The sequence below is a fragment of the Suricata suricatta genome, chromosome 4, assembly GCF_006229205.1.
Source record: "Suricata suricatta isolate VVHF042 chromosome 4, meerkat_22Aug2017_6uvM2_HiC, whole genome shotgun sequence".
In the NCBI taxonomy this organism is placed as follows: domain Eukaryota; kingdom Metazoa; phylum Chordata; class Mammalia; order Carnivora; family Herpestidae; genus Suricata; species Suricata suricatta.
Genome location: NC_043703.1, coordinates 142887358 through 142909440, shown reverse-complemented (window position 1 = coordinate 142909440; position 22083 = coordinate 142887358). Strand labels below are relative to the sequence as shown.

Genomic DNA, 22083 nt, shown 5'->3' with positions numbered 1-22083 from the left:
TCTGTGCATGTCTAAGGCGTTTTGTCTGGTCTTCCTTTGAACTTCATAGAAACAGAATGGCACCCTATGGAGTCTTCTGTGTCTGGCTTTTCTCACTAAACATGACACCACGGAGCCACCCAGGGCATTGAAGGGAGCAGTAGTTCGTTCATTTTCATTGCCGTGGAACATTCCATGGCATGAATACCCATAACTTTTATCTCTAGTTTCCTGTTGGGCATGGGATTATTTCCACATTTTGGCCATTGCCAAGTCAGAGCTGCTATGAACGTTCTCAGACTTCTTTCCTGGTCCACACATGGGAGGTGTTCTCTAGGCTAAGTGCTGAGGCGCAGTCTTGCTGGGCATAAGGCTTGCACATCTTTAGCGGCTAAGCCAGGCTTCTTCCCCTGTGGCCGCACCCATGTCCCCCTTGCCCGCCATGTATTGGAGCCCCAGCTGCTCTGGGTCTCACAAACACTTGGTGTCATCCAGAGTCTTAATTGTTGGTGATCTTGGCTGACTGGCGGAAGTGTTGTGACTAACTTGTATTCCCTGATCAGCAGGAATCAGGAACTGCCTAGCCTCTTTCTTCCTCCCTGCTTTCCTCTCTTTGGGGGAGGCCCCTTTCCCTTGGTCTCCTTGCCTCCTGGTGGTACTCAGTTTCCCGGCCTCCATTTTTCTCTCTGCCCTCCAGACCCCTCTGTCCCTGGACCCTAGACAGGGTTCCAGGGCCGCTGTCTGGAGGTCTGGGATTTCCACTGTGTTTGTGCCTCAAAATCTCTGGGTTTTGGCCCAACTTGCACCCCTTCTTGGGCCTTGGCTTTCCCTTCAGTAAAATAAGGACAGAAGAACATGGCCCTCCACAGAAGCCATTTCAGTTTCCCAGACAAAACCTGGCGCACACATCCCAGAGAGGCCCTTGTAAGGTTCGAGCTCTTGGTCAAGTGGAGTCAGCTTTTTCCCAGGGCTGTTGGGAAGGGACAGAGCTGGTGGTCTGAAGCCTCTGAGCTTCTTACAGGGAGACTTTTGTCAAGAGCCACTTCCTGGAATGTGATAGGCATTTCGACACTAGGCACTGCCAACACTAGTTTGCCAGGTGAGACACTGATTAGAGGAGGTGTTTATTTCTTCTCAGCCCCTTTGGTCCCCTCATCCCTGTAAGTGCTCACTGACTACAGTTTGAGGACCAGAGCTCCAGCCACCGGGCGGGGGGCCCTGAGCCAGGAAACCTTGCAGAGAGCCTTCCTGGGGCAGTCGCCCAGGCCACTTCGCATGAGTCCAGCACTAGGATCAGGCTCTTGGATGACTCACATCGGATGGTGGGTCAGGGCGGGTGGGCAGAGGGCTTGGAGTCTCAGCCAGTGGCTGTGTAATTTCGTGCAGGATTGACACAGTGGCACCCCGCCCCTCCGGGAAACACAGTCCTCCTCAACTGCCCCTTGTCATGCCTCTGACCAGGCATTGCACCGACCATTTTGGGGAGGCCTTGGTGGGAGGGTGAAGGAGGAAGTGAGGACCTTGTCAGCTGGTGGCCAGTGTGATGCCTGCAGGGATACGGCCCTGGGTAGGCTTAGGCTTCTGCCAGCCCTGGCAGTGTCATACCCCAGGCCCCACATTAACCCCTTATTTACCAGCCAGGAGACCAGCTGACCTTCGGGGTCACTTACTGCTCAAAGTTCAGTGACAGGAGAAGTAAATGAAGATACCTTTTGTCCACACAGTGTGAAGCATCATTGAATGACTAGCATGTGTTCTGATCTCTAATTTATATTTGCATCAAGATGATACACAAAATGGGACAGGCTCAGAAGATTTTGAATTTTGTAAATTTATGGATATATTGCACACCCTTTTCACTAGGGCCATCACTTGCTCATACAGTGCCTTTGCGTGAGTTAGAAAAAGACACCTCTTTATCAAGACACTTTACTTCTGTTCATCAGAGAAGGGCAATAAATGTGTAAATCTGTAGTGGCTCCAGTGTGAATGGTGTCCCCTTAATTATGATGCTTTGTGCCATGCCCAACCTGAACAACCACACAGGGCAGTCCTGCTTGTTATCTACTGTCATTGTCTTCCAAACACAGCTTAAATAAAACTTTTTCTTACCCATAGGCTTTCCCATGTCTGCTAGACCAATAATTCATGTCAGAATTCCTGGGAGGTGGGGGCTGTTTTGAAAGTCACAGCCCTAGATATAACGCAGCTCTCCTCTTCCACTCTCTGTTTCCCCTCACCCCCAACACACACAGTAAACTATTGCAAATGGAAGGCAACATTCCTCAGCTGCGTTGGGAATAAAAACGGTCGAGAAGTTCTCTTGACCATGAGATCCACACTGTCCCAGAAAAGTCATTAAGGTACAGGCACTAACTCCCTCCTTAACAGCCTCTGTCTGTTCTGGTGAGAAGGAATCTCTTGGAGCACTTCCCAGCAAGGACACTTGTTCTAAGTGTCCTGCCCCAGCTTGTCCACAGAAACCTTACGGATGAAGGACATCCACCAGGTGGCACCTCCATTTTGCCTCCCAGCCTCAGCCAGGCCACTGTACTTGTGCCCTGAAACTTTCAAATGGGACATTTTCCCTCTTCTTGTGCGTCGTAACACACACACACACACACACACACACACACACACACACACTAAAATAGTCATTAACGATAATGTCAATAACCACTGTGTGTTGAATGCTTGCTTAGGGGCTGGACAGTATGAAATGCTTTCCATAGTTTATTGTGTACTCTCAGTAACCTGGTGAGATAGGTATCACCATGTCCTTTCACAATGAAACGGAAGCTCGGAGGGGTTTAGGAATGTGTTGTGTAAAGTCCTGCAACTCGCGGGGGAAGGAATTTACCGCAGGGCTGTTGACTCCTGAGTGCTCGCTGTGAAATACCACGTTCTCTGTCTCCAGGAGCAGAGAGCGTCAGCCCTGAGGCCTTCACTTACCTCAGTCCAACCGCCCAGAGCCTCAGTCTTCTTATGTATAAACTGAAGACAATAACATCTGCCTTGTTGCTCTATTTCAAGAGTTAAATGGCATGATATTTGGCAGCACCTAGCGCAGCGCCTGGCGCATAACAACATGGAACTAAGAAATGTCAGGCTCCTTCCCTCGTTTCTTCTCAATGAGACTGTCTGTGAAGATGTGCTTTCAGTTTGATCCATTCGTGCCTGCTGCAAACGGTTACAGAGCCCCCACTGTGTGCCAGGCACTGTGTTTGGCACGTGGCCTGCATTTCTTTACATTCCTGTGGGCCTGCTAGCTGACGCACCTGTGACGGCCCGGAGACAGAGGGTTGCAGTTCTGACCCTCCGATCCCATTACTGCAGTGGGTGTAGCCTCAGAGCTGGTGAAGGGGCCCAGGAAGGAGGCACTTACAGTGGGTGGGGGCGGGCACATCATCTGTGAGCTGCCTTCCTGCTGGCCCACGTGTCCGTCACATCTGGAGGCAGCAGCCTGAGTGGGGGCCCTTGAGTGCCTCCCCCAGCGTGTCTGGTGGGTGCAGGGGTCAGTCTCTGGGTTTTGGTGGAGGTGACTCCTGGGACCACTGACCCCAGGCACGAGTCAGGTAATGTCATTCTGCTCCTCAAAAAGTCTTCAGAGTTCCCTCTGCAGAGCAAGCCCCAGTTCTGACAGAGCACTGCACGTGTCCCCACATCGGTCCTAGTCCACCGTCCCGGCCTCCGGCCCTGTTGCCAAATCCCACACCCACAGTCCGTTCCTTGTGCTTCGGCTCAGACTGTTTTCTCAGCCCTCCGCACCTGGACGCTGCCTCCTCCCAGGTCCGGCGAGCATGCTGCTTTCCCATGGAGGGTCTCCAGGTGCCTAGTCAGACAGCACTGCTGGTCTCCCGGGTGCCCATCTCTGCCCAGGACCCATCCCTGGCATCGTGGTGGGTGTGGCTTCACAGCTCAGCATTCCAGGTGAGAACTGCAGGAGGGCCCGGCTAGGCTAGTTAGAGCCACTGTCTCTGTGGACACATGTGTCTCCTCCACCTGAGAGGCATAGACCTGGGTCTGTCTTGTAGGGACAGAGGGCTGGCCTATCATAATTTTACTAAACATTTTTTTTAATGTTTATTTTTTTTGAGAGAGACAGAGCGTGAGCAAGGGAGGGGCAGAGAGAGAGGGAGACACAGACTCTGAAGCAGGCTCCAGGCTCTGAGCTGTCAGCACAGAGCCTGATGTGGGGCTCGAACTCATGAACCACGAGATAATGATCAGGGCCAAAGTTGGATGCTGAACCGACTGAGCCACGCAGGGCTCCCCATCATAACTTTAAAGACGGCCTGTGGGTGGGGGAAGGGAAAGGACGAGTTCACACCTGATATTATTGACTATGAATTACTTTTGCGCATGACTTCACTTAATCCTGACAGAACCTTTTGGTAGGACAGTTTTTCAGATGAAGAAACCAAAGCTCAGAGGAATTAAGGAACTTTCCCAAGTTAGTATGGGAGGGGCAAGGGCAGGGGTCCAACCCAGCTGTGTGTTGCTTTAAGGCCAAAGATTTAGGTGTCCCAAGGTGGGTGTTCAGGAGCATACTGGGGTAGGGGTGTGGCTGGGAGGGGTGCCCGTCTGAGGCTTCTCTGCAGAGAGAGAATGTTTCAGTGGGGGACATTTTGGGGTTCAAAACCTAGGTTTGTTCACTCTGCCATCTTTCCCCTACTCCCTTCTCTACCCACCTTGACATACGGCACCACTGTCTCCCCCTAACACATCTGAGGAGGTGAGAACTCTGACTTGTGGGAACCCATGTCTCTCAGAGGTCTCTAAAAGGAGGAGTGGGTAGTGTCACGCCACACGAAGGAAGCTGCACGTGCAGCAGCCCCTGGGAGGGTGGACGGTGGGGCTGCATCTCGGGATCGGGGCCCATCCCCTCCCGGGCCTCCCTGCTCTGACCCCTCCTCAGAGCCTCTCCCTTGCCCTCCTGTCTAAGTGCTGTTCTTCTGGGGACCAGGCTCTGCCCAGTTCCCTTGGGAGCAAAGTGCATGTGGAATGGGGCACTGGCTCCCTGCGGGCTGTGCAAGGCACGGGGGTGATTGGGATTTAGTCCCCGGGGCTGACATTCTTTGCTGGGCCAGTCCTTGCTTTGTTTCCTTTCCACTTGAAACCTGAGTCCCTTCTGCCACCTTTCTTCATTCCTGTGATGTCTTCATTCCTGTGGTGCTAGTCACCATGGGCCCTCTGTAGCCACAGCTTCAGTGGAAAGAGCGGACAGCAGTCGGTTACCTTGGGCCACTCCATTCCCTGAGCTGGAAAACTGAAGTTGAGGGTGGAGGAGTCTGCCATCTTGGGCAATCCAGAGCCTCAGGGAGTGAGGACAGAATCCTGGTCCCCAGAACCGACTGGCTATTATCCTTTAGGTCGGGGGTTGGCTGTTCCAATAAGAAATAGTCACTCCTTGGTGCCCAGAACAGAACAGTGCCAGGTGCAAACGTGGGCTCAGTGCCTTGTGTCTTGGTCAGGTGCTAAGCACAGTCCATGCTAAACACCAAGGCTTTGTCTACATTTGAGCTAGAGTTTCTGATCTTGGGTTTTATAGTTTGCACATGGAGTTTTAAGTTCCCACCAGATCATGGGTCTACATGATTTTCCTGGAGAGGTGCCACCCATGGTCCTCACCTAAGACATAAGACATATTTGTTTGTCTAGATGCAGCTTTGGCCACCTCCCCTTGGGCAGGAGATCCTCATGTAGTCCCTGAGGGCCTAAGGGGTCATATGTGTGGACCCAGGCAAAGGCAGGTCTAAGAGGGGGTCTGCCTGTGGGGGTCCCCTGGAAAGCTATGATGTGAATGCAGGTTTCCTTTCTGAACTGCGGGTGTCCTCTAGGGCACAGAGTAGTGTCAGCTGTCCTGGCCGGTGGCCATTCTGCCCGCTGAGGAGGTGGTGGCAAGGGGGAGGGGACTGTCGTTCAGAAGACCCTTTGCAGTAGAGCTGGCCACTGAGATTTTTCTCGTCTGTACTCTTAGGAAGCTCTGAGTCTTTAGCTTCTTAGTGAGTGATCCCTTTGGGCAAACTGAGGTGGCAATAACCACTTTGACAGAGTAAAGTGAAAAACAAGGCTGAGATCTCGTCAGAGAGTGAACCTGGGGGCACCAGGGTGGCTCAGTCTGTTGAGCTTCTGACTCTTGATTTAGGCTCAGGGCATGATCTCACAGTTTGTGAGTTCGAGCGCCACATCGAGCTCTGCACTGACAGTGAGGAGCCTGCTTGGGATTCTCTCTGCCCACTCCCCACCCCTCCCCTGCTCACATGTACTCTCCTCTCTCTCTCAAAATCAGTAAACTTAAAAGAAAAAGTGAATCTGAACTGTAGGCCAGTGGTTCTCAATCCTGTTTGAACATCAAAATACTCAGGAGTTAAGAAAAAGAAACCAAACAGATCTCTGTGGGCTGCTCCCTAGAAGACTAATTCAGCAGGAGCCAGAGGTGGGGCCTTGGAATCTGTCATTTTATTGGTTCCCAGGCGATTCTGATTTGCATTAAGGTCAAGAACAAGGGCTGCAGCTAAATACCACTTTCCTGCATATAACTCACCTAGAAAGCACCTGCTCTGGTTAGATACGGCAGCAGGAGTCTGTGGGGCCTGCGGCTCGCACTGTCCCCAAAGCCTGGACTCTAGCTCATTTGCTTTAATTCGGTTATGGATAGTCTGTCCCCATCTGGAACATTCCTGCTGGGCTTTGTGGCCAATCTCATGAGTGTGTCTCTTTGCCAGCTGACTGGGGCGAGGGGCAGGGTGTGGAGACCCATGTCCACCATGTCGCTTTGGAGAAGTGTTGTGTTCCACAGACATTCCCAGCTGCGTGCCACTACCTCGTGGCCAAATGCTTATCTTAGCAGTCAGCACACAGGGAGTTGTGAGGACAATTCTCCTCAGCGCTCGAGGACGTAAGCAGTGACACCAGGAGAGGCTGGGCTGGCACCTCTGTTTGGGCCAGAAGTGTTGCTAGGAGCTGCTGCACCCCTGGGGCCTGGGTGGGGCCGTGGCAGGCTGGCTTCCAGAAGGGAGGCTGGTTTTCTCACTTCCTGAGTAGGGATTTGCTGCTTGGCAAAAGGCAGCTGGCACTGCGTCTTGCCCTGTCCCCAGATGCTATCTCTCGGGAGCTACTTCAGAGTGGCGATCAGGACATGTGGCCTTTGATCACGGATCAGCCCTGGCCATCCACCGCCCTGCCTGTCAGGGTGAAAATGGGCCGATCACCTTTTGCTCAGCAAAGACTATAAACTTGTGTGAAGCGGCAGAGTCTGTGGTGAGACCCTTGTCCCCTGGAAGGAGAATGACGTTAGGTCAAGAGAAAGAGCTGACGACTCACCCCAGAGTTTGAGGGAGACCAGGAGGAGGCCTGACGTGTTAAGCAGTTGGCCACAGGACAGTGAAATGACTCTGCCAGAAGTTTGGCTTGGTCAGTGAGGGGAGAATGAGGGCCAAGAACTTGATGCCGATGGAGATGGGCACCTCCTGAGAGAACCCTGGAGGGCTGGTTTCTGGGGAGACCCCGTCAGACGTCTGAGGGATAAGCAGAGTCATAAAGCTTAACATCTGTCGTCAGCTTCTAGGTCAGGTCGGCTGGCGGAGAGAGGGACTTTTTGAAGAAAATAGAAACTAATGGAGAAAGAAAGTGTCAGACTCTGCCTTGATAAACTCTGCCTCAGGTGTCCCTGTCAAAGCCACACGTGAATCCGGGTTTGTAGGTTTTGGTGACACTCTTCATAACCAGCTTTGCTCACAGCGTGGCACTCGGAATGTTGCAGAATGTCAGAGAGTCAGAATGCCAGACAAGAGGGTCCTTTGGTCCAGCAGCAGATTTCTTCAGTATAAGAATATTTCAGTTCCTGATGGGCTTCCTGCAAAGTGGTTTAAAAAGTGTTTGTTATTTGGGGGTGACTGGGTGGCTCGGTCGGTTAAGTATCTGATTCTTGACTTCAGCTCAGGTCATGATTTCACAGTTTGTGAAACTGAGCCCCAGATCAGGCTCTGCGCTGACACCACGGAGCCTCCTTGGAATTCTCTCTCCCTCTCTCCCTGCCTCTCTCTCTCTCTCAAAGTAAATAAATAAACATTAAAAAATTTTTTTGTTATTTGTAGGGACCTCACTCAGCCGCTCCCTACCCTAGGTCTCTGGATGTTACAAGCCGTGGACTTCTGGACCCCCAAGGACTGCGCTTATGGCCCAGGAGTGGCGGCCACCTCGGGACAACCTCCCCGGCACCTTCACTGATCGGGGCATGGGCACCCGTGATGCTGCCCCCCCAGGTAAGGGGCTGCACTCTGCCTGGGAGTGTAGCCAGGCAGGTGGCCGTGCCTTTCCGCCTTGGCCCAGGCTCTCTGCCAGCTACGCTGGCTCTCCATGCTCAGCTTCTTGCTTGGGGCCTCCCTAGCCTGGGGAAAGGCTCGGAGAGTTCTAGAAACTTGTCCGAGCTTTGCTTCCACTCTGGACTGGCTGAGGTGCTGATCTGTGTTGTGGATGGATCACGAGGGTGATCAGAGGACATGCAGCGGGCCTCAGGGAGGGCTGGGTGTCTGTCTCCTCAGCTGACAGGGCAGGGATGTGGGAGCAGTGTGGCCACTCAGCGTCAGGAGATGGGGTTCCAGGCCCACTGCATGAGCCTTGGCTTCCTCTGGAGGGTGAGGGGATCTTCGTGTCCTGCCACAGACGGACAGGGTGCTGGTGAGGTGGAGAGCTGATTTTCCCTGGGCGGGGCTGGAGCAGGGGCCCTGTGATGACTTGAGAGGAATGAAGAGGACCCCAGAATGTCAGAATAGTTCAGGAAATAGGTTCTGACCTAGGGGCAGAGCACCCTGGGGCTTTGCTATATTAATGTGAGAGCAAATGCATAATTTAGTGCCACTTTCAGATCTGTTAGATATTAGATTCTTGTAGCGAACTGGGAAGTACTGGAAACTTAGGAAAAACCTAGAAATCTAGAAATAGAATAAAGATGTGACCGAATGAACCCATAGTCCTGTCCAACTCCTTTGTCTTACCAATCTGGAAACTGAGACTCAGAGAGGCTAACTTATTTCCTCAAGGTCACACTGCAGACAGAAACAGGAAGGGAACAGACACATGTCTCCTGTTCTAGGGACCTTCCACCCTGGAAGTGGGTGTGCTGGGTTGCAGCTTAGTGGGGGCTTCTCCAGATGGTGGGTTAGGGCCCCATGGATGGTCCTGAGGGGTGCCTGGGAGGGGGGGTCATGGCGGTGTAGGACTAACTAGCTTGCTGACATTTAAGCGCCTCCTGAGTGCAGGTCCTTGGAAGATGAATAGGAAGTGGTCCCGGGACCTGGGTGTGGCGGGGTTGGGAAGGGAGAGGCAAGGAGAGGGGAGGGTAAGATGGGGGCATGCCCCGGCTGCTGTGAGGGAACAGAGGAGAGGCAAGGCTTCTCAAAGTAGTGGGTGCTCAGCTGAGGCTCCCCCTCTGCTTCCTGCTCCTCAGCTCAGGGCCCCACCCCCTGGGCTCCCAGCCCCCACATTGTCACTCCTTGTTACTCATTGTCTCCCCCACTGCCTTTGGGCCTTGCCCAGGACTGTGTCACTAGGGACTGGGGGACAGAGTCTCTGACAGACAGTATTTGATGAGGTATCCACAGTGGGGATCAATCAAATCAATTTGCTGAGCGGGGGAGGTTTAGGAGAAGATGAAGGGTTAGTGCAGGACACCCTAATGAGGTGCTGGAGGACCCCCAGGAGAGGGTTGTTGAGCAGGTAACTGGATGCTCTGCTCTGTCACTGTGGGGAGAGGTCAGGGCCAAAGCCATGGGTCAGGGGGTTACCGCATGAGGGTGACAGTTAAAGGCACAGCAGTGAGGAGGGATCCGTGAGAGCAGCTAGTGTGAGATGTGCAGTGGCCAGAGGCAGGGCAGGGGTGTAGAGGAGGGGAGCCCACGAAGGAGGTTAAGAAGGTGCAGAGTGGTCAGGTGGGGGTGGGGGGCTGGAGCAAACTGGAGGGAGAAGACAGGTGAGCGTGAGGAGAAGGGAGGATCCAGGGCTGGGAAGAGTAGGGTGGTGGGGTTTGCTGGTGTCCCTGCCGTGGTGTCCCAGCAGGCTGAGTGTGGGGTGTGGGCCCCCATCTGTGGGTGAGGCTCTGGTTTGGGGGGGATGGGCCATGCATGGAGACCCCGAAGGACAGAGTGCCCTGCCAGTCTGCTTCCCAGTCCCAGGCTCAGTGCAGTCTAAGGTGATGCTCCTCCTGTGCTCTGTCCCTGGCCAAGGTTCTGGCCCCGGTGGCGGTATACTGCGGGAGTGTCCCTCGGACCAGTGCCGGGCCCCGCGTGCTCCCGGGCAGAGGCAGTGAGTCCAGGCTTGGAACTTATGGAGAAGGTGAGGTTGAGGGACTTGGCCTGCTGACCCAGTCACACCAAATGGCCTTCCAGTGCCCTGAGTGACATATCTGGGGACTTGGGGCCGAGAACTGGAGTTCCACCAGCAGCTGCCCGATGAGGACCAGTGACCAGAGAGCAGAGTGTGGGCCTCATCCTGGAGATGGGAAGGACATTGTTTAGAGGTCTGGCTGTGTCCTCCAGCTCCTGGCAGAGGCTGTGGTCCCTGCTGCACAGGCCCCCTGGTTTGGGTGCATCCTTTCAATTCTGTGCTTCTGAGGATGGAGGTGCACAGAGGGGGGCCCACAGCAACAAAGAAGTGGGGATCCCAAGGGAGCCCATGAGCCCTGGGAGGACCGGGTCCGCTGCCCCCCGCCTTGGCATGCAGGGCAGTGGTAGGGAGGTGGGCACTGCTAGAGGGGCAGAAGCTGGAGTGGTGAAGTTTTAAGGGCACCCATTCAGATTCCCAGCCACTTTCTGCTCTAACTTCCAGCTGCAGACCCTCTTCTCTGCAGAGCTCCAGTCCCAGGATTCAAGATGGAGAGATTGACTGTTCCGCTTGCTCACCCTCTTTGAGGCCAGTCCCCCTTGCAGGCCTGTGGCTGGCCCTGACTTCAGCTTGTCCTGGGTCTGGTGCTGTCCAGTGTCTGTGGCTTCTTCTGTGGGTCTCATGCCTTATGTCAGTCAAAGCACTCCAAAAAATATGTGCTGTGTGTGGCAGAGATTCTAAAAAGTGGTCTCTCTGTATTCCCTGTCCCTTCCATGGTGTAGGCTCCTTCAAGGCTCAGTTCAAACACCACCACTTCACGAAGCTTTTCCAGATCCTTCTTGTCCTCCTCTACATGCCCAAAGCATTCTGTTGATATCGCTCTTACGGCACACGTCACATTTTACCTTATAATGGACCCATATGGGGACAAATCTTATTTCTCTAATAGATTGAAAGCCCTTTAGTGATAAAGACTGCCACAGAGGTGTCTCTGTGCTTGGCCAATACTAGACGCTCACTGAATGTTTGTTGAGTGAGTCATTGGACAACCTGGAGTCTGTGTGGAAACATGATCTGTTCTGAGTCACCTCAACTTCCCTTTTCAATCTGCATTTGGTATTGTCAGGTATACTGAGTGCATTGGTCGGGATCCTGGAGATTGCCAGATGGTGGCCCCTGGGCAGAAGGCCAACCCTAAGTGTTTATGGCCTCACATCTGTGCTGTGATAGGGCTGCATGGCGAGTCCCCTTTTCTTCTCTCGAGTAGCTCATGACACAGGTCTTCACACATACTGTTGAATAAATGAGCTGAGCCAAGGACTGACTGTAACATTGAATGATCAAGGTCACGGGGCAAGTCCTGACTGTTCCAAGGAAGCAGCACCAAAGGGTTTGCAGATGCCTGGTGCCACCTTGGGCTCTGTGTGCCAAGCCACTCCTGCTCTGTCTCCCCCAGCCTCCCTCCAGCCAGCTCCAAGGGGCCTGCTTGAGAAGCCGTTGCAGCTCTTGCGTGGACAAGCGGACCCCAGCAGCCTCAAGCTGGATGCCCCTCCAAAGGGCTGGCAGGCCAGGAATGGCCACCCTGGGAACACTGCCGCCTTATCTCTGGGGCCCAAACCCCTGGCACCCTTTCCTTCTCTGGAGTCTGAGGCCAACAGTGTGGCCCGGGACACCACCCAGATCAAGGACAAGCTCAAGAAAAGGAGGCTCTCAGAGGGCTTGACATCGTCTTCCCAAGGTGAGCCCTAGGCCCTGCCCACCTGCTGCTCACCCACCCTGAGGCCAGGACACCAGGCTACCTGGCTGTGAGCATCAGTAGGCATCCAGCCAGCAGCCGGGTTCTCTTCAAGCTGCTCAGGGTGAACCCAAGAGTCCTGTCTGCCGTCCACCTGGGAATGTGTGGGCCCTGCCATGGCCTCCCAGCTGACCTTCCCCCTTCCCTCCCATGCCTCCTAGTTTTCTCTCCAGAGGGGTCCTTTTAATTAATTAATTAACTAATCTCCAAGTCATACAACTTCTGGAATCCCTCCCTGAGAGGTCTAAAGTCTTTTTCTACACATGTCCTCTCTTTTCACCAAGGTCTGGTGGAGAAGAAAAAGGAAGGGAGGTGTGCAGTGTGCAGGCGGGAAGTGATCTTGATTTATCAGGTTCCTCTGCAGGTGTAATGTGACAGGGATCTCTGGTCCCCTGAGCAGGGCTGGGGCTGCCCTCGCCACTCTGAGCTGGGGCTGTGTGGGCTTCTCTGCCCCGCTGCCCAGGTGGGCAAGCTGGTGGTGACGTCCCCACCTGGGTTGTGACCCCTCCTCACCTCCCTTCCTGCAACAAGCCGATGATAGGGCAGGGCAGAGCCAGGCTGGGCAGGAGTGGAGAAGCTATTTTGATTTGGTTGTTTTAATGCAGCCACTTTGAAGGACCTGGGACAAGATGGCCCTCGAAAGTTCAATGCCAAGTGTTTTTACCGCCACCTAAGCTCCTTACTGTAGGGATGGGGCTGGGGGAGGGACAGGTGCATGGATGATGTGTCTGTTGGGCACGGGGGTACTGATAACAGAGCTGAAAGTGTAGCAGTTTGCTTTTAGACTAGGTCAGAGTGCCCCCGCATCAGAACAGCTGCCCCTCCACATCATTGGCTGAAAAGGAAGGGAGAACAGAAGAAATTTATGGGCACCTGTTCTGTGCTGGGTACTTTCTTGGCATTTTATGTAAGTTTTGTCACAGAATGTTTGGACAACCTTGTTTCATCTTACGGAAGAGCAAATGGGAAGTCAGAGGCGTGTCCAAGGTCACACAACACAGCTTCTGGCCAGGACTGGACCCCTCTGTCCTCACTCCTAGTCTAGTACTGGTATATTTCCTTTCCTGCCCAGCCTGTCTCTGAATTTTATTTTTTAAAAATGTTTATTTATTTTGAGAAAGAGAGACGGGGGAGGGAGAGCACATGCAAACTGGGGAGAGGCAGAGAGAGGGAGAGAGAAGCCCAAGGAGACTCCTGTCACCACAGAGCTTGAAGTGGGGCTCAAACTCACAAACCATAAGATCATGACCTGGGCTGAAATCGTCGGATACTTAACTGACTGAGCCATCCAGACATTCCTGCCTCTGAATTTTAAATAGGTAACTTTGGCCCTTTCTACCAAATTTTATAGGAGGGGGAGCAGGCCGTCAGCACTGTCTGTTTGCTCAGCCTCGTGGTGGGGGTGGGGCCGGGGTGGCTCTCTTCTGTCCCCTGCCTGGCCTTCCATCCCTGTGGTCAGTATCTGAACTGCCCCCCAGCCTGTGCCCCCGAGACTAACTTATTCCTCATCCTCACCCCGCACAGTCTCTCTGGACCCTCTGAGAGGCCCCAGAGGAGTTCCTCTGAGAAGCACCATCCCCCGGGCCACTTCCCAGAGGCTGCTGAGGGTGCCCAGGCCGATGCCTCCCATCCAGAGCATCCCTACCACCCCCGAGGCTGGCGGAGCCAAGGAGAAGGGCCTGGACCCTCCTGGGAGCAGCCAGGGCCCCCAGGAGCTGAGACCCGGAGCCCAGGAGGTGAGGTGATTCCACTGCTCTGAGTTCTCCTTCTCAGTCCTTCTGTCTTTCTTTCCATTCTTTACCATTCCAGGTTCCTGAGCTTCTCAGACAGTGTCCGAGGGGCTGCCCTCTAGGATGGGGCTCGGGGTCCTCATTTCACTTTCCTGGAAGCATCCCAAACCTTTGTGGCCAGCCTTCGAGTTCTGGCTGTCTGTCCCAGTGCTGTGTGACCACCAGTCCTATGCTTGGTGGTCCCTAGGCCTTCTCTGGTCTATATGTTCCAGATTTCCTCATGTTTCTGGCCCTCCCCATTATAGGCTGAGGGGCAAGAAGGCTGGGCTAAAACTCAAGAGACTTGGGCCCTGGTTTCCACTCTGCCCCTCACTGGCTGTGCGACCTCGGGCCAGTCACCCCCCTCTCAGGGCCTGGTTTGCACATCTATAAAAAGAAGGTACCATATATTTTTTAATGTTTATTTATTTTTGAGAGACAGAGACAGAACGTGAGTGAGTGAGGAACAGAGAGAGAGGGAGACACAGAATCTGAAGCAGGATCCAGGTTCTGAGCTGTCAGCACAGAGCCTGATGTGGGGCTTGAACTCAACGAACAGTGAGATCATGACCTTGGCTGAAATTGGATGCTTAACTGACTGAGCTACCAGGAGCCCCTGGACCAGATGGTTTTGAAGACCCCTTCAGCTCTGTTGTTCTAGGATTTCCTGAAATGACAAGAACAGTAAAACAAATAATAAAAAGGAAGTAGGAATGAGGGGGCCCCTCGCCAATCTTCTGTCTTGGAATGGTAAGGAAACACTGAGCTTTCTGGGGAGTTCTAGGGCTATGTGGCAGCAAAGAGAAACCAGAGGGCACTTCCCAGCACTGCCTGCCACCCCATGTGGCTCCTGAAAAAAGGGACTGTGTGTGAGGTCCCTGGGACGTGAGCATCCAGAACCTTCCCCCAACCTCTGCTCCCAGGTGCAGATCTCCAGGCAATACCTGCACTGCAATGACGAGAAGATGCACAAGTCACTGGGGGGTGTTGTGATCCCACCCATCCCGAAGGCCGGGGTGTCTGCTGAGACCCCCTCTCGCGCCCCTGGCTCCCTTCCCGGCCTCCAGCCTCCTGGCCAGGATGTCCTCACGGGCCTGCGGGTCCCCCGTACGCGGTAAGCTGCCCTAAGTCAAAACTACCTTGTAGTCCTCTCTCCTACCCCTCCAAGGTCCACTGGACCTCCAAGCACAGCGCAGAGCCCTGGGGGACTGGGTGTGTGAAGGGCCTGGCTCTCCCATGCGCCATGGACCTGATGAGGCCACGGTGGGCAGGGGGTCTGGGCTTAGTAGTGTCTCTTAGTGTCTCAGCCTCTGTCTTCCACTAGTTTTTTGTCTGTGGCTGCTGGGGTGATGAATAAAGATACAAGGTGCATTCATGGTAGCTTCTTGTTATTACATATCTTCTTAATTAGCGGACACTAAAACTACAAGCTTTATTGTGTGTGTGTGTGTGTAAGCAGGAGGGAGAGGTGCACAAAAGTTTTAGATTTTACCAGGGGTCTTCATACTCAAAAATGTTTGGGAACCGATGGGGTAGAGGGTTACTATATTTTAATAAGTCCAGATGTATGGCCTGTAATTGGGACAGCCGAGCCTAGAACCTCCCCATGGGCAGGCCAGACTAATGTCAGAGCAGGTGTGTGTGTGTGTGTGTGTGTGTGTGTGTGTGTGTGTGTGTGTGTGAGAGAGAGAGAGAGAGAGAGAGACAGACAGACAGACAGAGGCAGAGACAGAGAGACAGTGAGAGAGAGAAAGGCCTCACTTCCTGCATACCTTTGGTGCCTGCTGTACTGACTTCTCCCACTTCTCTCATGCCCTCACCTCTCCATCTCCCATGTTGCCTCCCTTCTGTCCATAGACATGTTCACCTCCTTCCCAACCCTGGGGCGAGCGTGAGCCTGCTCCTGGATTGGACTCTCTGCTCAGTTGGTGGCCTGTTCCATTGACTTCTACCTCCTCACATCAGGCCCTTCCTCATTTGTGCTCAGACATGGAACCCTTCCTCCCCTCAGAGCTGTCCCTGTGGCTGGAAGGACTCTCTAGCCCCAGACTGGTGACCTCTACTCCCATCTCATTGCTCTTGACTTTATATCACGTGGGGTGTTGATGTCCATGGAGTCTTCTCCTTTCTTGCTTTCCTGAAGTTGAAACCTGCTTCTTGACCTTCAGTGACAAGACCTTCCAGGCCGTCTCTCCCCGGTGCTCTCCTTTGTCTGTCTCTTAAACATGGCCATTCCTGAAGTTTGTTCTTGGCCCTTTGTGCCCATCTCCTGTTCTCCCCTGGGCGAGTCCTGTCTGTGCCGGCAGGTTCCGGGATGGGTGTCTTCCTCATGCCCTGCTCTGCCTTGAGGTCTCTCGAGTCAAGCTCTGCACCTCCATCCTCCTGTGGGGCAACTCCAGTCTGGTCATATCAGAGAGAGGGAGGCTGTGCCCCGATCCCGGCCACACAGACAGGGCACCTCATGTTTCCCCAAATCACCTCCCTCCTACAACCTCCTGATTTCCACCAAAGTTCAGGCCTTCTCTTCCATCTTCCAATTTCAGCTTCGTCTTTGGCTCTTGCTCCCCTTGCCTTCTGTCCTAACAGATTGCCACATCCCATCTGGTCTTTTGTAAACAAGAGAAAACACAAAAGCCAACACCCTCTCTTGCCTCTGTCTTTCTTCTCAGTTTTCACTTGCTGGCTCCCCCTTGAGCCCCCCCCCCCCCCCCCGTGGCTCTCTCCTCCCCCCGCCCAGCTCTTAGCCTGGCTCCCTGCCTCCCAGGGCTCTGCATCCTAATCTATTCTCATCCACTGCCCTGTGTATGTTTCCTCCACGCGATTCACATTTTCTTACTTTCTTTACCAGCAGCCTAAAGATGAGTCTCCTTGGTCTGACATCAGGCTCTGACCCAGCCCAGCACTCCACAGGCCCCCCTGTGCTGCCTGCAGGAAATTTCCCATCCCCAGACCCTCCAGAGCCCCTGGCGGCTCCTCCCCAACCCTAACACCAGCCTTTCACCTGCATTCAGAGCTGGCTGCCCTAGAATCCCCAGTTCCAGGCCTCTCCTTGCTCTAAGGTCTTCCCTGCCCTCCTCCTCCTGGAGGTGATGGGGGAAGGGCCTCCTCTGCACTGTCCACACAACATCCGGCCCTTGGACTGCCTGACAACATCCCCTCCACTGATTTGTTCAACTTTTATTTAAAGATCATACCTATTCTTCAACTTGGAGCACTAGAGGGCAGAGGCTGTATCTAGAAATCTCTGTGGCTTCCACAGCACCAAGCTTGGTCCCTGGCATGGATTAGTCACACAATAAATATCTGCGCATTTTCTGTTCAGTTGTGACATGGATTTTTCTCCATTCACTCTGTGAGGCTAGCAAGTAGGTGGGAAGGAGCCTCCATTACCATTTCTTTCATTCATTTGCTTATTCATCCATTTATCCATGCATTCGTTTACTTACCTAAGAGCTAGTAAGCACTTACTATGTGCCAGGTGCTGCAGACACAAAACCAAACAAGACAGTCTCTGGGTTCTGGGAGCTCATGAGAGAGATTTATAAGAAAACCACTGAATTGAGGTCTACTGAGGTAAGTACTAAGGTAGAAGGCTGCCCATCTTCTGGGGAGCTCAGTGGAAAATGATCTCAATTAGGTGAGAAGCCTTCTTGGAAAAGGTGAGGCCTGAGCTGAGCTCTGAAGGCTGAGGGAGAGTTTGGGGACGAAGAGGGAGAGATGGAGGCATTCACGAACCTCGGGGGGTTTGCATGTCAGCACCAGTGCTTGTATGACACGGGCGGGTGAGGCTAGCAGGGCGACAGGGCTCCATGTGTGACACCGAGGACTCTGAGCGTTATCCCGAAGCATGAGTTGCTGCTGAAGGCCTTTTGGTGTGGAAGTGCCATGAGATCTGAGCTAGAAAGGCCGCTTTGGTGACCACAGAGGGCCGTGTACACTGGGACAGGGGCTGCTGTGGGAGGAGGAGAGGCCGTGGGCGCCTGGGGGGCAGAGGCAGGGCTCTGCGGTGTCTGGACCCAGCCTGGGCTGCCCTTGACTTTGCAGATAGAGCTACACCTCCTGCAGCTTTGAACCCCTAGCCAAGAGCCTTTTTACAGAGCTGCCCATGGCCCTTCCACAGTGCTCCGTTGGGCGGCACCCCGTTCTGGGGCTGCCAGGGGCCCTTATCTCAGGGGCTCTGCTGTCTCTCATGGTGACTTTTTCTCCCCTGTTCTTTTAAGATTGGTTCGGGAGAGTGGGCCTCGGGAGAAGACCCCTAAATCTCTGGGTAAGTACCCTCCCCGCCCATGCACTCCCACTTACTATTTATTCAACTCCCTGCCTCCTGGACTGGGTGTGGGGTCAGAACTGGGGTAGAATGGGCCTGAGCACCTTGGGCGTGAGTCCCTCATTTCACGGATGGAGAAGCTGAAGTCACCGGCGGTGCCACTTTGGGAGGGCAGCGGCCCCTGCGCTGTGCCCGGTGTGTGGACATACACCAGCTCGTGTAGCTTCATGATAAGCCCAGCTGAGAGGGAAGGCTCAGAGCCAGTGTGACAGAGGAGCGGATGCACCGACGCTCTGCAGGCCGGATTTTGTCCCTGGTCTCAGCCCCATCATCTCTGTGTGTGGGTTCCCATGGCTCCAAAGACGGAGCTTCTGACACATCAAGACGCTGCCTCTGTGCGGGTTTAAGCAAGTAGAGGAGAACGCTCCTCACCAGGCTGAGTGAGAAATTAAACCACGTCCCATGAACCCCTTAGTCAGCTGGTCCCAGAAGGTTTTGGTGTCAGAAGAATACAACCAACTGGGTGCCAGCAGGAGGCAAGGCACAGAGAGACTTCACAAGAGGGAGCAGGAAGCTCTCCAGCCCGGTGACGTCACTCTGTGGAGAGGAGGGAGGCTGAGCCCTGGGCAGGTTGGGGGAGGGGATCTGGACGGAGCACCCCGAGCCTGGGGGTGAGGGCTGGAGGCCACTGCTGTGCTGACTGGCAGGAGGGGGCAGACTCCAGTCCAGCTCTCCTGCAGGCCACTCCGTATAGCCCAGAGGGTGGGTACTTGGCGAGGGGGAGGTTGTTGCCCAAGAAGCCCGGGGTGAGGACTCGAGCTGAGCCCAAGAGAAAGAAACCACGGTGGCTGCTTCTCCTGCCGCTCTCTGGCTGAGCTGCAGTGAGGTGACCTGGGCAATCTGCTGTGACAGCCACTGGCACCCACAGCATCCCTCAACAGCTACGCCTGCGTATGCTGTTTGGGCCGGGACACCCAGACTCCTTTGTCTGCATCGTGAGCTTGCTGCTTGAGAACCAGGTCCCCAGGGGCTTGGCGGCAGGGGCCAGGCTGCTCACAGAAGGCTTTTTAGGGCCTCTCTTGGAGGTGAAGCTGAGGACAGGGATGCGAAGTAGTAAAATCCATAAAGGGCCCTCTGCCCCTCCAGGTGTCAGCTGGGGATGACGTTGCCCGATACGTGTAACACGCCTACCACATAGAAGGAACTCGTGTGGTATTGTCTGAGCTGACGGGCTCCCCAACTCTTGTGGCAGTCCTTGCCCTGGTTAGCCAGTTTCTGGACATCTGTGTCCTCTGCCCTGCCCTTTGCTTTTTGGGCAAATGGAGGCTTCATTCCTCCTCCATCTTGGCCCTTGATCCTTCTCTGGGATGCAAGCAGACAGATCCTTGGGAGAAGGCATGGGGTGGGCAGAGGTCCAGGGTAACCTGGGAAACCTACTGGGGGCCCCAGATTCAAGACACCCCCTCTAGCTTCAGACAGGCCCAGATGGTGATCCCCATTCCAGTGGACCCCTTATTTTCAGGTTCAGCCAAGGACATGGAGCTCCAAACTTTATGAACAGGAGAACCCAGTTAACATTTCTTTCCTTAAAAGAAAACTAATCTATACCTGTCCTGCCTCCATCACAAGACAACATACTTTTGAAATTCACTGATTAGGAAACTCTGGATTAACAAAGAGATACTAGTGATTTCATGTGATTTGGAAATGAGTTTGTATTCTATCAGTCACAAGAGCATCAGAAGGTTGCTGGTTCTCAGCTTTCCTGTCTATAAAATGAGAGGGTTGGATTAGCTTTGGTTGGTTCTGTGGTCCCTTCATGCTGTGTTATTTTCTCTCTTCCTGAGGTGCACACCTTCCAGGTAAGATAGACTTACATTCTCAGGAAATACCTTAAACTTCTTAGAGAACAGACCTGTCCCCTGTTTTCTGCCCACACGTCCTCTCTTCTTTTCTTGTCTTACAATAAGTTGTACAGTAATTATTGGATGGATGGATGAATAAATGAAAGGAAGAGAACATTCTATGCCTGCCAGTGATGTTCTGTAAATTTAACTTGGGTTTTTTGCCACCAAGGAAGCATCAGGCAGAACAATGGAGAGAGGCAGCCTTAGGCAGTACTGTGTCGCACCAACCACAGGGTCATAGGGCCCCGGGGACTGCCCAAAGGGATGAGTACTGCCTTGGGTGCTGGGTGTCCTCAGCGATACTCTTGTCCTTGACTCCTTAGAGCCAAAAGCTTCGGCTCCACCTGCCAGAGACAGGTCTGCCGCCCCCGAGAAGCCTGCCCTGCCTTCATCTCAGTCCGCTCCTACGCTGACAGCTTTCTCCTTCACCCATGCCAAAGAGGCCCGCCCTTTGCTCAGAGAAGAGGACCAGAAGGAGAACAGTACCAAGGTATCTGGAAAGCGAGGGGAAGAGAAAGTTGGGGTCAGAGTGGACCACTGGATGGACACAAGCATGTTTCTGAAATACATAAAAGTGGAGCCAGTTTGAGGAGGGCAGGGAGAAGCCCTGAGGCAGCTACTCTGGTGCTTAAGGCTGGAACCTGCAGAAGGTTTGGGGATGAGGACCAAAGAAAAGAAGAGAAACAGGAGAGAGGAAGAGAAGGGAGGTGGGGGGTGGATAAAGGAAAGGCAGAGGACAGCTGCGATCTGTGGGGTGAGAGGAGGAGGGAGGGCAAAGGAGGCCACACACGGCTCGGAAGCAAGCAGGATGTGGAGTACAGAGGGGCTTAGGTGAACCAGGCCGAGTAATTTGAACCAACACCCAATATAGCAACTGAGAGGCTGCTGACTCAGAGGCAGATCAGCCAAAGGCCGTGCTTGACAGGCTGACAAATACATTGCACCGCTCTGGTGACCTTGGTCCTGATGATTCTCTTCCCTGGTCTGGATGAATTTATTAAAACTTGAAGGGTCATTGCTACAGGAGATCCAAGCTCAGTCTTTGAAACAGAGGTCTAAAAGTACAAAAAGCCCTGCTGGGTGCATGCGCCATGTAAGGGTCCCGTGATGATGATGATGGTGAAGTCCAGGTGCCGCAGCCCTCCCATGCCAGCCAGGACACCAGGGCAGGAAATAAAGGCAGAATGACTCAGGGCCATGAGATGACCTCACCGCAGACCCCACCTTGGCTGCTCACACCCGCAATGGGACCTTGGGTCTCATGATAACTTCACCCCCGTGGGCACCTTGCTTTCAAGCATCCCCCTCTTCTGTTGTTCCGGCCTCGTCCATCCACACCCCAGCCCCTGCGCTGCTCTCTGCTCTGTGTCAATAACTCCTTCTTGAAATCAGACCACTCCGATCAGCATCTTAGCTCTCTGTTATTTCTATACTCTTCAGAAAACAAAACTACTCTCTTGCTTGCACCCATCCTGAGTCCCCTGAAGTTGGGTTTGGGCCCCACCACCCCCACTGACACTGTCCATGCCCAGGCCACCGGTGACCCCCGCCTCCCTTGTGTAGCACAGCCCAGTCCTCCTCTAACTGGACCCACCAGTGGCTTTGGCGGCTTGTCCTTCTTGAAGCTCTCACCTTGGGAGGGACGTGAGGGGATGGCTTCCTTCTTGGTTCTCTACCACCATCAGATTTCATTCCTTCCCAGTCCTTCTTGTTTAGCTCCTTCTCATCTTCCTGCCCTCTACACGCTAGAGGCCCCAGAGCCCAGACCTCTGGCCTCTTTACACTGACCCCCGCCCAGTGACCTGATCCAGGCCAGGCGTTAAGTGGCATCTATATGCTGAGTGCTCCCAGATTTCCTTGTCTGGCCCGGACTTTCCCCAGATCCAGAAGCAGTTAAATTATATAACTAAGTGTGTATTCACTGATACACTGCATTTCCATTTAGATATCTAGTTATATTTCAAAATTACCCTATCCACAACTCAACTGTTGAATCTTTACCCCTCCAAATCTCCTCTTTTCCCGGGGTCCCCTTTCAGTGAA

At 53.7% G+C, this 22083-nt stretch overlaps 1 protein-coding gene across 2 annotated transcripts in view; it reads left to right on the top strand.

Annotated features, from left to right (window-relative positions):
- TOGARAM2 (TOG array regulator of axonemal microtubules 2) overlaps positions 1–22083 on the top strand; it is a 49797-nt gene that overhangs the window by 1738 nt on the left and 25976 nt on the right. For both annotated transcript variants that reach the window (XM_029936324.1, XM_029936325.1), the window contains exons 2-7: positions 8079–8246; positions 11759–12040; positions 13622–13833; positions 14790–14980; positions 18087–18133; positions 20364–20530. In XM_029936324.1, the coding sequence (XP_029792184.1) occupies positions 8159–8246; positions 11759–12040; positions 13622–13833; positions 14790–14980; positions 18087–18133; positions 20364–20530 (987 nt within the window). In that variant the 5' untranslated portion in view covers positions 8079–8158. The remainder of the gene's footprint in view (positions 1–8078; positions 8247–11758; positions 12041–13621; positions 13834–14789; positions 14981–18086; positions 18134–20363; positions 20531–22083) is intronic.